At 38.8% G+C, this 17,249-nt stretch overlaps 1 protein-coding gene across 7 annotated transcripts in view; it reads right to left on the bottom strand.

Moving 5' to 3' along the window:
• SORCS2 (sortilin related VPS10 domain containing receptor 2) overlaps positions 1-17,249 on the bottom strand; it is a 551,093-nt gene that overhangs the window by 230,664 nt on the left and 303,180 nt on the right. For all 7 annotated transcript variants that reach the window (XM_039384495.1, XM_039384497.1, XM_039384498.1 and 4 more), the window contains exon 3: positions 8,495-8,594. In XM_039384495.1, coding sequence (XP_039240429.1) covers positions 8,495-8,594 — 100 coding nt within the window. The remainder of the gene's footprint in view (positions 1-8,494; positions 8,595-17,249) is intronic.

Raw genomic sequence — 17,249 nt, 5'->3', positions numbered from 1 at the left:
CGTTTGACACATCAGTAGATTGGAAAATGCCAGCATAGCATGAAGCGTGGAAGCTGTGACTCATGCTGCCGTTCCATCACTGGGGAAATGAGAAGGAAACACACAGGTCTCCAGGAGATGCAGAAGATCCATCAGTAAGTGTGATGAACATGTTTCAAACACACTACACCATTATTTTTGGGCTGTCTGGGAATATGCCTACTGTATATTGTCCTTGCAGACCTCCTGAATGGTATTACTGATCTTTCTTCAAATACTGTTTAGGAGTTTTCACATAACCTCCTTAACATGGACCTACTGGTTAGCTGTTCCTGTGGTTAGACTGAGTTAAGACAAAAGAGTTCCCAATTTCCTCCCTTCTGCAGCATGGAACCTTGACAGAGCCTCTAGGCATGTTGTGATGTTCAGTAAATAATTAGACAAGAGTAATCTCAACACACAGGATAATTGCAATTGATATAAATAGTCTAAATTAATCACAGAAAACCCTCATTTTGCATATGCCAGTTTAGCAAAAACCTGACTCCATTCTATAGACTTACCTGTACCCATTTCATCCAAGCATACTGGGCAACTAATTAATACTTATTGAGTACCATAAGATGCTTGTTATTAATCCTTTACCACTTCCTCTTTACAACGAGCTTTTTTCTCTTTTCTATTCTTACCTTTTGCAAAGATTCAGCTTCACTAATGCAACCACATCTTCCTTTCTGGTTTTATGTGCAAGAGAATTCTCGCAGATTCGGTAACTTACTATTCATTCTTCACATGGACACCTTCTCATTTGGACACTATTCCATATATTATGATTTGCCTCTTTCTTATATTTAATTCTGCAAGTTCCATATTGCATCAGATCTTCCAGGATAATATTATCATGAGACTGTATAGCCTTAAAAAAAAGGTGTGCATGACCCTCAAAAATATTGATTAGAAGGCTGTTGTAGCTCTTGCAAGGACACAAGAAATTCTCTGCCATGCTGGAGAAAAGCCTTTTTCAGGTCTTGCTGAGGTCTGGAGACCTACCACAGACAATTCTGTTTGATTAGTTGAGTTTGGTTTTTCCCTTAGTTGATATCTTAAGCAGAGAAGGATTTCAGAAGTATTTGCAGGTCAGTGAGCACATGGACAGGCTATCCAAGGGAAACACACACCTTACCTCATGTCCTGTGCAGCAAATCCACACACGCCCCCATTTTCTCTGGCATATGACTCAGATTTAAAATTGGGCATAAGAATTAAAATTTTAAAAAAATGAGCTTTGAAATGACAGCCTGGACTAAATTTTGCAAAATTACCCTTATTTTCAGACATAGTAAATCAAAATCCCTGTTCTTGAAACCCTTCTGGTGTATAACATTGTGCGTTCCCACTTACGATTTCTCTGACCAGTCAGTCCCTCAGCAGCACACTGAGGGCAGCTTCAGACATGCTTTCTGCTATGTGCTCTTGATTGACTAGTCCTATTTCTCCAAGCAATGACCCCTGCTCATCATAATAGGAAATAAAACCTTGCTGAAAATACGATGCTTGGATTCCTTCTCTTCCCAGAATTACTGGGAGGGAAATGGATGTCTCTCAAGTGCAGAATCATATGCACAATGGTCTCTTAACACTTGCTCAGAGGTCTTTTCCATTTTCACATAAATCTTTTTTATGTTGTACTCCCACCAACTAGTCATTTTATTTTTGGCTTCACTACAGTAAACTTAATTTAACATTATGGCTTTTAGGTAGTTGTTGGTCTGCTTTTATGACTAATGAGTTTTAGACAGGAAATTCATAAAAACAGAACAAAAACATCCATAATAAGCATGCAGCAAAGACAGGTCTATTTTTCCTTAGAATAACTGTATGCCTGAGCTTAAAGGAATGCAAAAGTTGCACATTAGGCTACAAAATCACCATGTAAGGCCAATCTCAAAAACTTTAATTGAGATCTCCAAGCATCAAATGAATGATAGGATAGAATAATAACACAGAATGTCCATTCAAGTGTGCAGTCGTTTAGGCCACACACCCTCTACCTTGATGAGCAATTATCCTACATACTTTGGGAAACCCACACGCTTCTCGTGGCAGTCACTTGTCCTGTTAGTCAGGTTTGTTGGCTTGGTGTTTTTTTGTGGGTTGTTTTCTTTCTCTTTTTAAATGAATTGCAGCTTTTAACCACAGTGTACTTCAGGTGCTATAGAATATTTCTAGGTTCAAAAAAAGAAGAACTGACACAAAAAATTTTAGCGGCAGCTTCAGACCACATGGTTCAATATTTTAGCAGACATCATGCAAAAAAGTATTCAAAGACAAACATGTATGTGATCAATGAAAGCTGGGAATTCCTTTCTAGCTCTGCACATACAAGAACAGGATGGAGAAATGCTTAGAAAGTGTTTGCAACATTTTCATGGAAACCAAACCAAACCTTTCTCTGTCACACTATGTAGAAAAATGCATTCATAGTCTACTGGTTAAGAGAGAGGGTATACTCAAATAAAATAGTTACACTGCTACTACCTTTGACTTATTGGAAGGGTTACATGGAGTTACAATATGAAAATTACATAGGAGTTACACATTTTTTATGCAACTCCATTTACATGCCAAGTGTGAAAAAGCCCTGGTCTCTCAACCGTAGCATAAATCAGTCCAACTGGAAAGCTGTGGCTCCTAGCCTCCATTTATCCAGTAAATAGCTCAAATACTTCTCTAACAGCCAGATTCCTAGTGATTGTTCCATTTATGGTTTTAATTTTCAACTGTTCCACTCTCTGTTTCTCAAAGCTTTACCCTACTTTTTTCACGTATACACACTCACACCCCATCAAACAGCATCCATCAAATCCTCCCCCTGCATGTCATGGTTCTGGTGGTGCTGGATGAACCTCTGCTGGGGACAGTGACTCCAGTTAACAGCTCAGTGAAAGCTCTGACTGTTTCAACCTATTGAGTTCCACTTGCATTTCTAGCAAGCTTCCTGGTTGTCAACTAGGCAATTGCTCATCACCTGTGTGTGAATAAAATCTGGTATTTCTTCCCAAGACTGCCTCCCACAGCAATCTACCTACTAGCAAAGTATGGGTGGGTGAAAAAAGAAATTGATTCCTGGGCATACTTCTGGTAGTATTTGGAAATTCTGAAGGCAAACTGAACAGGCCTGTACAGAATTCTCAAGCAAAATGATGCAGTCAGATCACATCAGTGCTCTGGTGGTGCACCACGAGAATAAAACTGAATGGTGACACTGCTTATAAGGAAAGAAGGCATCATGGTAGAAAACACAACACACAGACTCATATTCTGTAATTTCACAGGGAAACCTTCCTGAAGTAACTACTCACCTTCTTGAAAGGAATATTCCTTAGTTCACTACTAATAAAAGTGTAAGAAAATTCTGCTCTCTATTCCTTAGTTCACTACTAATAAAAGTGTAAGATAATTCTGCTCTCTATTTTGGCAGATGTTCTGGACTGGTCTCTAAGGAAACTGATACTTGAGTAGAATTATTCTTTACGAGTAAACGTAGTCATACTGCATTTTGACAACTTCTACTACCAATTGTTCTGCTCTAAAAGACAAATGTCAAAATGATGTAGGACTGCATTTACCTGTAAGTGCTTACAAACATTGCTCAAGCCAGTTGCATCTTGGGAAATGCTTTTATAGCTGTGGCAAATACCCTTTTGTGATGTGTAATTCATACTATTTTAAATTATCAGGTGTTAAAATACTGTATAAGATAGCCTATATCCTTAATACTATCTCAAGTGCTCTGCATTGTTTGTCAAACACCTAAGCACGTTTGTCATCTTGCCTTTTAGTTTGGAAAAACATGCAGCCATTGGTTATTGTGACAGCTTGGAAATGTAAGTGTTCAACCATTTAACTAATAAGTTGGTGTAAGCAAAATCAACATTTATTTTCTCTTAATATGAAAAGCCTGAATATAAACTGCTTAGCTGCCTATTTTCCAAAGGCATACAAAAGGAAGAATGGATGCACCAGTTGCACCAGCAGGAATTAAAACTAAAATACGCACTGAATGCGGGGAAAAAAAATCAGTATGCTCATTCAACTCCTCCCCAACACCATTATATAAACAGAATTAAGGCAAATATGTAATTTCTACATCCAACAGCATATATGCCCTAAAAAATTGTTAAATATTTTGTTGATACTTTAGTGAAACTGAATTCTGCTTTTTTTTTTGTAGAAAGAATTTACTTTGTTCATGTAACTCCAGACTGACACCACAGAAACCATAGTCCCATACTCCACAAACCATGTGCATCGCTTCCAAATCACAATTATAATATTGTTTTGGAAAACAGAGAATACAAATTATTTCCCCCACATGGTACATTACGGGATTCCTGCACCATTCTATGCTACTGGCATACAGTAATTACTCAAAAGGAGATAACTGCATAAAATGTGTTGTTTAAAGTGCAGGAACATCCCTTATCACTGCACAGTACTTCAAGGCTTGCACAGGGTAAGACTATTTTACTTCACAGATCAATGAAAAAGTGCTTCAAAAGGAGAAGTCAGCATCACAGAAGAACCCACCTTCATTACTCTATGACTTTCCAAAACTGTATCAGAATAATGGTTTCAGTGTCTTTAGTTGCAGGTTTACATTACACTAAAACCAGAGAGAATGCAAAGCATATATTAATGCATACTTAGGAAGTGTGAACTCCTAATTACAGTGTTACCTTACCTATTACTCCGTTGTTTCATTAGCTTTGGGGGATTCTACATGGTCATTTGCAGGTAGGTGAAAATGTTTTCTACTTGTGCAGCTGACTGACTGCAATGCAGCTCTGGATCACAAATAATACAGCCACAGTTCACAAGTCCATCCCATGATTTCACCAGAAAGGCCCATTCAGAGCAATACACAAAGCCCTCTAAAACTCTATCCTCAGAGATTTGTCATCATTTCTTCTCAAAACTGGGGTTTATAGCTTGAGTCCTGTGGTAACCGCAGCAACACAATTTCTTCATCAGAGTTCTGTTGCTTTCAGCCAGAAAAAGGTACAGACTGAAGGAATTTACCTCAACTGTCAAAAGATTGTGTAGCCATGACCTTGATACAACTCCTTCCTGATTCTTCGTTTAGACCTATGAACAGTACTCATCACAACTTTTTCATAGAGGGGTAAAAGGAAAAAGGAATGTGCCACTTTTTGGATGGATTTAGTGGGTTTTATAAATTATTTCCATACTTCCTCCAGCTACTTCACAGTCCTCACCATTCCTGTATTTTACCTTATAATTTTGGTTTTTTTTTCTTTTCATACAATCCCTTTTCCATACAGCACTATGTGAAAAGGATGCTGCTGTACTTTTCACATCTGCTCATGTACTTCTTCATCAACAGCATTATAATTCTGTTGAATTTCAATTTCCCAAACAATGGGGTAGGGAAGATAAGGAGTATCAACTTTTTTTCTTTTCAAGACATCTTAAGAAAAAGCAAAGTAGGGTAATTCATAGGGACTGAAAGTTTACAGTACATGTTCACATTTGCTTCATAAAGCCCACAGCCCATTGCTCTGTACAGTATAACTGCAGCTCACAGAGTGAGTGACATCTTGGTCGCTCCAGGAGCTGGTATACCAGCAGATGTGAACTGAAGAAATAATGTCAACCCAAGAACTAGACTGGAGTCTTCCAGCAGATGTTGAATTTAATTGCACTCCAAAGCAAACGAACAAAAAATGTCCCATCTTATGCTGGTTTGGCAAGGATGGAGTTTATCTCCTCACTGGCAAGTGCTCCAGCCACACCACCCAAGTCAAAGAAGGCAAAGGTGGGGGACCGGGAGAATGAAGAACTTCCCATGGTAGGAGATCAGGTTTGAGACCATCTAAGGAACCTGAAGGTACATGAGTCCATGGGACCTGATGAGACGCATCTGCAGGTCCTGAGGGAATTGACAGATGAAGTGAGAGAGTGGCAGTGTGGTACTTAGTTGCCATGACCCATCTCTTGTATATCTTTGTAAGAAGCCACAGTTAGACTCTGTTCAGACACAAAATAGTTACAAAGGCAGGAACTTCACAAGAAAATTCAACCTTATTCTCATAAGTACAAAGAGCTATGATTTTAACAGCATGAACTGCCTGGAGGTACCTGCATTTCTCCTTTCATTTAGAGGAGGAGAGCTTGACCAGATATCTATATTGCACAGAGCTAAAATCAGGTGGGGTTAATGCTCTGATGACATTGAGGTGGAAATAATGAGCATTAAATGGGCAAAATCAGTTCTTCCACAGATGAGGACTACAACGGGTAAATGGAATGAAAACATAGAACAATGTTTAATATGCAAAGTATTAAAAAATCCCCATCAATGTCTTATCTTTGCTTTCATGCATATTCCCAGTCCCTAAATGCTAAGTGGGATTACTTGTGCTTTAAATTTAAAGTGCATGCTCAGTTCCAGTATGCACAGTCAGCAATCCAGTTTCTCTTTTGAGCACATTTCAAAAGATGTGAACTGTTAAAGAAAACCATAATGATCTGAAGGCTGGTAACATCAGGAATGAGTGAAAACCTGAGACTTCTGCTTGGCTTAGAAAAGGGATTCAGAACTCTGAATAGTCTATTCCACCCCAGTGCAACTGTGTTGAAATGCATGGACAGGGATGTTCTTCCAATATTCTAAATAACTTTGGTGAGGTCAGCTGGCAGTCTTTATGTCCTAATCAAATCTCTAGTACCTAAAATTTCCCATTACAACTGACAAAGCTCTTACAGCATGACAACTTCCCTCTTACCTTCTCTGTGTGACTGCAACACCTCCAAGACCAGCCTGAAGCTGTTGGCTAAAGCAGTAATTAGTAATTTTCATCATTTTTGTACCATGTATGCATGAATGTATGTACATTTGCATGTATAAATATATCTCCCTCTGGCATCATTTACAGGTCCTAGAAACCCTTTCTGCTCTGCTGTTTTTGTTGTTTGTATGTTACTGAACATCTTTGTAGAAGGAAATCTCAGAATAAAAATAGCATATCTAATGGCTCAAAGGGACTTTCTGTCAGATGGATTTCAATATGATATCAGATTACTAAGCAGGATTTGTATCTCTTGGAACTTCAACTTAAGAGATTGAGTAGAATATAGATTTTTCTAAGCGTTAGCACGAGTTTTATTGTAAACACTGGTGTGTCCTTCAGGTTTGAAATTTAGCAATGATCTTACTGCTGCTTATTTTATCAGGCAATTGGCACCACCACAGTCACTGACCCCCTATTCTTGGGCAGGCTTTGATATTGTAGCTAGTTGAGCTGGTAAAAATCCTTCACAGGGCTGCTCTCATTAAGCTCATCCTTTTAGTCTTTATTCAAGAAACTGAGATGGGTAAAGATTTTGGTTTTATTCTTTTGAACTTGAAACCATCAATAGATTGTACATCTAATATACACAGTCGGAAGAAACTTTGTAGTTGGTGGTAGTTCCACCTCAAGAAACAAACAAAAAAAAAAATTCTGGCTTTGCAGCGGATTAAAAATATATTCCTGAGCTCAGAGACAGCCTAGTTTGGGCACAAAAACTCCAGTGACAATTTCAAGAGAAATAAAATATGTACTTAATCCTTCAGTCACTCTCACTGAGTTCCACTGATTTTTGATTAAGCAAAACAGACAGACAAACACAACTAACATTGTCCTTCCAACCAGTGGCCTCTGCCTGAAATCAGTGCTCCTGTATTAATCGGAGTTAATGGGCCCTTGTCAGGAGAAAATCCTTATTTCATGAAAGACCTACTATGCTTGTGTTATTCACATTATATTTCACAATTCTTGCTGTTCAAATCATGGGCATTTTGCCAACACAGAAAGGTTGTTATTGTGTTTTTTTTCTCATAATCACAATTCCTGTTGCTTCTAATATAACATCTATTGTCACTACACTCAATGGGTCAATTTTGCTCTCACTTATAAAGTCCACTCAATCTTCCAAGGTTCCACGAAAAGCTGTTTGGTTTGGTAATGATGCAGGAACACTTCTTAAGAAAGAGATTCAAGGAGAGGGGTTTTGGTTTTTTTTAATTAAGGTTTTACACAGAATAAACAACATTCTTAATGACAGCCTGCCCAATCTCTATACTTTATATTAAGGGACATGCAATGAAATTTGTGCATAAAGGATGAAGAGGCTGAGTGTTAGTCCCAGAATCTGCTGGGATGTGTGAAAAGTGACAGAATTTCCTTTTTCATTTCCATGGAAAACTCCACAAAAGCTTGATTGCCAGGAGTCCATGCCCTCAAAAGTTTTTGGTGATCATCAAGGCACTTTTTTCTTTCTATATTATTCAGGAACAATAAATATCCCCCTTCCATATGTCACAAATGAACCTAAGGTGATCTGCAACATTGTGAAAACCACTCCCCTAAATTTTGAAAGCTGTAAAACACACTTTACATAGTTGCAGAATTTCACCTGCACTATAAAAAGTCATTTTTTTGCCACATACCTTTTTTTTGTTGGTGGGACAAATGTAGAAATTGTCAATAACAGTGGCAATCCCAGGCTGTAGATTCAACTTTGTGTATAATGTCCCAAAATCTGAAGACCTGAAAGAAATCAAACATCTGTAAGTACTCTCTTCTAAAGGGTTCAGCATTGAAACTCTGCAAAAAAAGCCCCGCTTTGTGGTACTAACTATCCATTTTCAATGTTTCTGTGCCATCCTTTTGTTCTTTTCAGAGCTCACTAGCTAAAAGAAACCTGCCATTATTAAGTATATTATTCTAGGTTTGAAAAAAAACATGGTTAGTTCTGTCTGTATTTTACAGTCCTATGCAGTGCTAGGGGGTTTTTTTCTGTGCAGTGACAGAAGCCCAAAATGTGCACCTTTCCATCACCACCCACAAGGTGGGAAAAAAGAGCTATGAAGAGCACAGGCTCATTGGCAAGAACTAACAGCACCTCCTCAGCTATGGAGAGAAAGAAGAGCTGACTTCAGAGCTTGCTGTTGCGTAAGAGAAGAATTTGGCCTGAGATCTGGAAGACTCACATTGGACCTCTACCAGAATAAGTACTTGATAAAGGTACCCATCCACTCCTCCAGCTCTTTTTTAGAGGAGTTTTGAACGAATAAAACCAAAGTCAGTGCTTGGCCATCAGTATGTCACACACACACACGTATCTATGAGTATTTCAAATGTGAGCACTCTGATGAATTTGTTTCATACTCCTGAAAAATCTGCAGTGACAAATGGCATCCATGCTACTCATTTGTATTGCCAATGTCAATTATAAAAAGAACAGACAAGTAAAATGTTAGTATAAGACAATGCTGGTGAAATTCAAAGGAAGTCACATTCAAATTTAAATCTCTTTGGATGAAACCTTGCTTGTTCTATTTAGAATCAAATTGTATCATGCACTCTCTCCATATTTCCAGTTATTCATTTTGCACTTGGAAAGGGACTCAGACACGTGTAAGGCATTTGTCCCCTCTTCACCAAGAAGCACTCCCTAGGGTAGAGAGTTGGTGTGAGGACTCACACTCTGTACTCCCTTTCTTTTCACTGCAATAACAATCTCCTTCACAAACAGGGCTGAAGGTACCCTGCCCAGTACCTCTGCATAATTCAAACAACTGGGAACATGCAACAGCTCTCATGTCTAAGAGAACGAAGAGGAGACCTCTGTCCCTCCCAGTGTGACACTGAGGATTGCCTGTGCAGTGATTTCTGCCCTATAAACCCAGTTCTACCACGTTCATTACTCTGAGGTGGGCTCTCCTTGCCCAGGGGAGTCACTGCTGAAGTTTGTGGGAATGTGACTGAATACAAGGAGAGAGAAAAGTGACAAACCAAATCCCTGGCCAAGTGTGTACACCTTGACAGGTAGCCCACTGCCTGAGGTATCCTCCAAGGCACATGAGGCAGATTAGTCCCTGAGGGGCTGGTGCCTGCAGGAGGCTGCCATGACAGCCCACCTGCATCCCAGTCCCACCAATGATGTCACCTAAGTTAAAGGGCACATTGTACGAAGCCAGAGGTGTTTGCTGTGCTTTCACACATCCAGCTTTCCTCAGCATACAAGAACTTTCAGCTGCGGTCATGGAGCAGCATTCTGTGTCTTTGGCATCACCAAGCATAGTGGATGGCAGAGGATGATATGCTGGATCAGGTCCTAAGGGACACCAAGCAAAGAAGGGTTCATGTTTACCTCGTTTTTCTTCCTTCTCTAGCAGTCAAAAAACCCAACTGCTCACACACAGAACACACTCACAGCCTAAGCTGAGAGTTTAACCATTTTATAGTGATATCTGAACGGATTTGATCTGGTTTCCCCCTTCCCCCCTCAATTTTGCTTCACCTGCAGATATACAGCAATGCATTACAGAAGTTAATGGAATCATTACCACTCAGTTTTGACAAATAATTATGTAGAAATCAAATACATACAACTGCAGTGTACTAGGCGCTCAGCAGAGAACTAATTAAAATCCTAAGGGGAATAGGATGGACAGTGCTAAACCTAATTTGCCAGAAGTGTTTGACAGAAAAGAAATTAAAGCAAAGACTAAAATACTGACTTCAGCCAGATGTACTGAAATCATGTAGGGCAAGTATGTATGATGGAAACATAACCTAGTCTATTCTCTTTGAGGAAAGAATATCAGGTCAGTGGTTTGCCCAATAATAACATCCTGAAATAATTCTCTGAACCTTAAAGATGATTCAATTTACTCTGAAGAGGCAGTTCCAGGATTAATACAATGGGACCACTGGAGAGTGACACCGCAGGAGGGATGGTGGCAGCAACTGTATCAAGGTATGAAAAGAATATGGGCAGGAAGCCCAAAGAGAATAAGCCATTTCTAAGACAAAAAGTTCCAATCTAAAATTTCCGCTTCTAATTCTCATGACTTTTTAAAAGTACTGCAAGAAAAGAACGAGATTTTTAAAAAAATAAGAGTGCACTAAGGTTACTATGGTATTTTCAAAGGCAGAAAAACTATATAGTCAAACAACTTTTATTTTCTGCTACAAGTTAGCAATCTCAAGGGGAAAAAAAACATCCAGTGCAAACCTGAGACAATAGGTTAACACATCTCCCAAAAAGTACACCAGGCCTAAGCAGGAAGACCCAGATTGGAAGCAGATCTGTGGATCTATGGAGAAATCTACTTTTTTATTATAGGCCAGATTTGTGGTAGCCCAGGAATGTCAGTTACTGTTTGGGACATTTATGCACAAGAGGACATAGTTCAAGGACATCAGTCAAGGGAAGCACTGTGCAAAATAATTGGTTTTTCTACATCTGCTATAATACAGAGGAAACAGGCCAACATTTTTACTTGAGATATAAATTCCAAGTTCCTGTCCCTGCATATATGAAGAACTTACATTCTGTAGCACAAAGCTAGAATAGAGTTCCCTTTAATTGCACTACTGGGCTGCAGATAGGATTGGGGAGGATGAATTCTGGGATCTCAGTGCATACCTATTTCAATATATTACAAAATGTGTTTTGTACCAAATTAAGGATAGGAGAAGTCCTATGGTTTTCCAGTCATAAAGAGATTTTTTTGTCTGCTAGAAACCAAACTTGTGCTGTGTCAGAAGTGTTAAGGAGATGGGAAAAAACCCACATGAGACATCTGTGTTCATCAGTACAAACACATTCTCTTTCCTCCCTAAAAATTCATTAAAAGACATTTCAAGTTATAATGGAAAGAGAATACACATGCACCTGATGAAAAGAGGAAAACTTTCACCTACAGTAGGGTTTATTTGCAGTGGTAGCACAACAGCAAAACTCCATAAACCAGAGCAAGAAGTGTAAAGATTAATTTTGCAAAGATGAGCCTGACCTGCAGTTCTAAGTGATCCAGATGCAGTTAGTTAGAATTTGACTTTCTGTGAGACACTGCAGGGGATACAGCAAGAGATATATAGGCTGCCCCCTCCTGCTGGGTATCCACCTGTGCACTACAGGCTGCAGATCACATAGATGTTTCCTTGTAGAGCAGAACTCAGTGAAGGACTCATAGGAAACATATCTTCCAATATTCAGGTGATGGGTCAGAGAACCATCAGATGGTGGATTGACATGATTCCTCATGACTGTGCAGACATCACACAACCCGACCTTGACAGAGCTTGTGGCTGGGTGACAGTTTCTTTGAAAGTATGTACATCTGTTGAAATGTGTCATAGTTTTTGTTTTTCTTTAAGGAAAAATCAGTTGTCACTGTAAGAACAGTATGTTCAAATAACAATCCTCAAAATCATACAATGATATTACAGGACAGACATAATTAGGTATTTTTAGCTTGTTTTAATACTGTGAGATCAAAAAATAGGAAAAGGTCCAAGTGGTACAGATATATATCCTGATGAAATAAAACTCCCAAAGCCCCTAAGCTCTGAGTAAATTTGGGTCTCATCCTTAAAAATGTAACTTTTTTATATTTGAGCTAAAATAAATCTATGCTTAACATAAGTTGGAACTGTATCTAAACACTGGATCTGGACATCTTCCAACAGAAATATTGAGAAAGAAGAAGAAATTTAACAGATACGAAAAGAGACATGAACCAAATGTTTGCCTGTCTAAACTTCACTATCATACAGTTCTCCACTGCTGACTCACACCTATGATTCAATATTGTTCATTGTTAGTTGTTTTCTCCAGATTATATTTACAAGTAGATATTAATATATAAGAAACATTTAAATTAATATAGTAGGATGTTAATGAAGATTCTTTGAGATGAAAATTTCATTCACAAGTCAAATTTCATACTCAAAGAAAACATGAACTGCAAAAAATGCTTTCTCCTCCTTTTTTTTTTTTTCTAATGAATTGAAGAGATACACTAGAAAGAGAATGGCTGGAATGTTTAACACACATCTTCATCAAATTTCCTCTACCTTTTCTTCTTGAAGATTAACTCAAGCTCCATTCTAGTCAAATGAGCCATACTGCAAAAGCCCCATTAGCTTAAAATCCTGGAAGACAACACTGAAGAGATTTCAAATGACTCATGGATTACTTAACTGGTGAAACAAAAAGAAAGTCTTTGAAAAAAAAATACAAAAGATCTGCTGGTTTAGATCATTCGTAAGTTGTTGAAAAAAAAGATGCACTGAGATGCACGTTACAGAATCAAGGAAGAGTGGATCTGTGCATAAAACTCACTGGACTGCTTCCCACTTAATTTTCTCCAGACTGCATTGCAAATGTTGTCTTCTCGCCTATCCCTCCTTTCTGTCGAGAGAACAGTCCAGGATTTACAGCATGAACTTTAAAATGCAGGAGAAATTATTTTAGGTTCTTGCTCTATCACAGACTTATATCTAACAGTAGGATTTTCTTTGTGCTCTGGTCCCTCACCTGAAAAACAGAGACAACGCTGTTTACTACACCTCAAATGCCTGTAAGGAGCACAAGCCCTATGAGGACTGGCTGATGGAGCTGGGGTTGTTTAGGCTGGAGAAGAGGTCTCAGGGGAAACCTCATCACTCTCTACAGCTACCTGAAAGGAGCTTGTAGCCTGGTGGGGGTTGCTCTTCTCCCAGGCAACCAGCAGTAAGACAAGAGGGCACGGTCTTTAGCTGTGCCAGGGGAGGTTTAGGTTGACATTAGAAAGAAATTCTTTACAAAGAGAGCGATCAGACATTGGAATGGGCTGCCCAGGGATTCACCATCTCTGGAGGTGTTTAAGAAGAGAGTGGATGTGGCACTTAGTGCCGTGGTCTAGTTGACCAAGTGGTATTGGGTCATAGGTTAGACTTGATGATCTCAGAGGTCTTTTCCAACCTAGTTCTGTGATTCTGTAGGACAGCAGGGCAATGAAGAACTGGTTGATGGAGTATCTAAAACAGATATATCAGAAGTTTCAACAACAACTGCCAGGACAAACCTACTGAAAGGAAAGTAACCAGAGGAATATCTTTAAAGAAGTTGAACATTAACATATCTTTTTCACTTGAACAGCACAGAAGACTTCAAGGGTTCTTACATGTCCAATGTGGAAATTGCAGAGGCTTTGGTTAGCCTCATAAAATCCTTTCAAACAGCAACAAAAAACCTCCAAAACCCCAAAGCCTTTCTTCAGAGTACAAACACATTGTAACATTGGATTCCAATACGTGACTCATATATTAAGGAATTCATGCAGATGAAAGCTTCTTCAAAGGCTGTAGAAGAGTAGGACTCCCAGCAATCCAATTAACACCCAGCAATCCAATTAACAGATTACTCATCAGCTATCAGCTTTGCTGGAGTACTTTCTGGAAATATCTCTCTCTACTTTCCAGAAAAGTTCAACCTTTTTTTTCTCTCAAAAACAGAAATATAGAAATGCTTCTTCCTTAATCCACTTTTACGCTAAAGAATCAATGGCGTAGGCAAGAGGTAACAAATAAATAGTTTAGCAACTTCACATTTAGTCAATACAGATTTTACTTTCTTTTCCCAAAAGCACCACAAAGATGAATGTGTCCTGTTTTCACTAACAATCCATTATTGACAACATATATTGATAACATATCTGATAGCATATATCCTTTTAAGAGCTGTGGACAATCATAACAGCCTTTTTTAAGTGTCCCGCTCTGTAATGCTCTGATGTGTACAGGACATGGTGCAACTTTGCATTTACACAGCTATAGAGACTCCTTGCAATTTTTACAGTTATTAATGTCCATATATATTTGATTGTAAAATGCTGACCTGAAAAACTGCACATGAAAAAAAGCAAATTAAACAAAAAACCTGCATTTATATTGAGTGAGAACTCTAGGAGGATCATAAACATCATAAATACTAGAACTAGACTTTTATTCAATGCATTAAACATATGCAATTCAACTGGCCACACTGAGAGGGAAAACCAGTCCCCTGTAGCCAATAATAAAAGTAAGGATTACCACGCTAAGTGACTTCAGGGAGTCAGATTCTTCCTCAGGAACTATGGTTCCTAATTTCCCAGTGACAAATTAAGGCATGACCTTATTTTGCAATGCACTTAAATCTCACAGTAGATAAATGCTGTATGACACTACACTGGGTTTTGCCCTGACGAATTGACAACAGGGTTCCCTGACTGGTACCCAGCCTGACTGGGCCCCACACTGGCAGGCCAGGCTGCAGTTTTCTACCCTGATGTTGAAATTACCTTTGAATAAAGTGTTTTGGTGCCCACATTTTCCAGGAATTATCCTGTCTCAGAGCTGTCTGGACCCAATGCTTCCTAATGTACAGGAACCACTCATGTTTTCTTATGAGAGAACATGGAAGGTGATAAACAGAGCTCTTTGTACAGAAGGGGGTGTTACTTGATGCAGATACTTGAATTACATAATATATATTTTAGGTACTATATCATTTTTTCCCTTACTGTGTCTTCTCTCATGCATTTATCAGGTACTGTTTTTGGTTAATTACTTAACACACACACTCTTAAACTCCAATAGTTAGCAGCATTGTGTCTTTAGAATCTACTACATATCTTTCAGTGCTGTATTTAAACATTCCTACTCTGCATAGATTCACTGTACACCATCACAGTTATCTTTTTCAGTCCTTCATTTGTCCTTCAATATACCACAAACATCCTGCTCATTAGCCCATAATCACTCTGCTTATCAGTTACATTTCCAAGCTCCTCATTACTTTCCTGCACAGCTCCAATAATTAGCCTTCATATTCTACAGGCCCACAAAACATCACATTATCTTCTACTGGCTGCAGTCATCACCTTTTCTCTCAGAAACTGTTAGTTTAAACTAGACACCTATTCTGAAGCTCCTGCCTTGGTGCATTAATTCCACCACCAACACACAGCACTTGCTGATGGTACATCTTGGAAGGCACAGCCTGCAGCCACGCTTGCAGTACACAGATACTTGTGATGAATCCATTCAGCCATGAAACAAGCAGTGTCACAGTGACAAAGCAGACAAGACACCTCCAGGAAGACAGGGCTATGTCTTACTTTTGCAAAAAGTAAAAGCTTTGGGTTATTTCTTCATTCTTAGCTTTGCAGCCACAGCAGGGCTCAGGCGGGTGGCAGAGCACGGTGCCCTCGAGGGACATGGGGGCACCTGAAGGTGCCTGTGGGCAACTTAAAAATTCCCCACATCATTCTACCCCAGCTGTTTGCTCCTGTTAAAAACATTGCTGAAATTATTCATGTTCAAATTAGTGGTTTTGAAGTCTTGCTTTTAACCTGGATCATTTCACTAATCCTGTTTACAACCCGTTCCCACAAACAGTTGTAGTGACCTACAAGAGGGAGTAGAAAACAAGAATGAAATTCTGGGAAATAGGGACAGACCAATTTCTTAGCACAGTTTCTCTTCATTGAATTCAACGTATTGCGTAACCAACAGTTAGTATGCAAGCATTTATCCCAAGAAACAGTCCTGTGTAGATTTAGATTCAGCAGCTGCAAGTCCAGCAAGGAATGGAGTCTATCATGGAGCATTTGAGGTGTTTGCTACTGAAAGACTGCTCTGGTGTATTAGAAACATAAATAAAATACCAGAACTGATAGCTCAGTGCTGCAAAAATTATTAATATTAATTGGAGGGGGTGTTACCATAAACATGCTAGCTAGATTAGAGTAGGGGAAGAATTTTACCATTAAGTATATATTTATATTAATACTTCACTTCCTACATAAGGAAAAGGTTGGGTTTTTTGGGTTGGTGTTTGTTTGTTTTTATAATTTAGGAAAAAGTAAAAAGAAACAAAAGTCTTTGTTGCTAAAATGTAATTCTCCAAAATTAGTCTTACTAACTATATTGACAGAAGTGGAAACATCCATCTATCACTTCCAGTAGGATTCCTCTTTTATGAGTGCTGTGAGTGGAAATAAGTAGTTACAAAGGAAAGTTTTTCATCTCACATATTTGTGTTCTTTGGGGAAAGGAGATGGTTTAAGAATTTTTTCTTGAGGTTTGCAAGGAATATTAAAATTCTTTACCACGGTAAAATGCTAAGCATTTCCCACAGCCCAGGCTTTTTATTTAAACCACTACACACAGCTGAAATATTTCAGAGACTACTTCATTCTCAGTCAGGCAGCTCCTTGGAAGGCAAGAAGCATGTTGGGATGTATGAGAGAATCTGGCCTTGTGCTTTCTGACCAGGAAATTTTCTTGTAATCACTGGATAGAACTGGTTGGAATGAGAACATTTACAGAATTAAAAAAGAACTGATAATAATTAATTGTATGTGCTCATTCACATGCAATGAT

This window comes from Pipra filicauda, unplaced genomic scaffold (genome assembly GCF_003945595.2).
Source record: "Pipra filicauda isolate LSUMZ 115617 unplaced genomic scaffold, ASM394559v2 scaffold35_size7292922_pilon, whole genome shotgun sequence".
NCBI classification, from domain to species: domain Eukaryota; kingdom Metazoa; phylum Chordata; class Aves; order Passeriformes; family Pipridae; genus Pipra; species Pipra filicauda.
The sequence above is the reverse complement of the archived record's forward strand: the minus strand, read 5'-3'. Positions and strand labels throughout refer to the sequence as shown.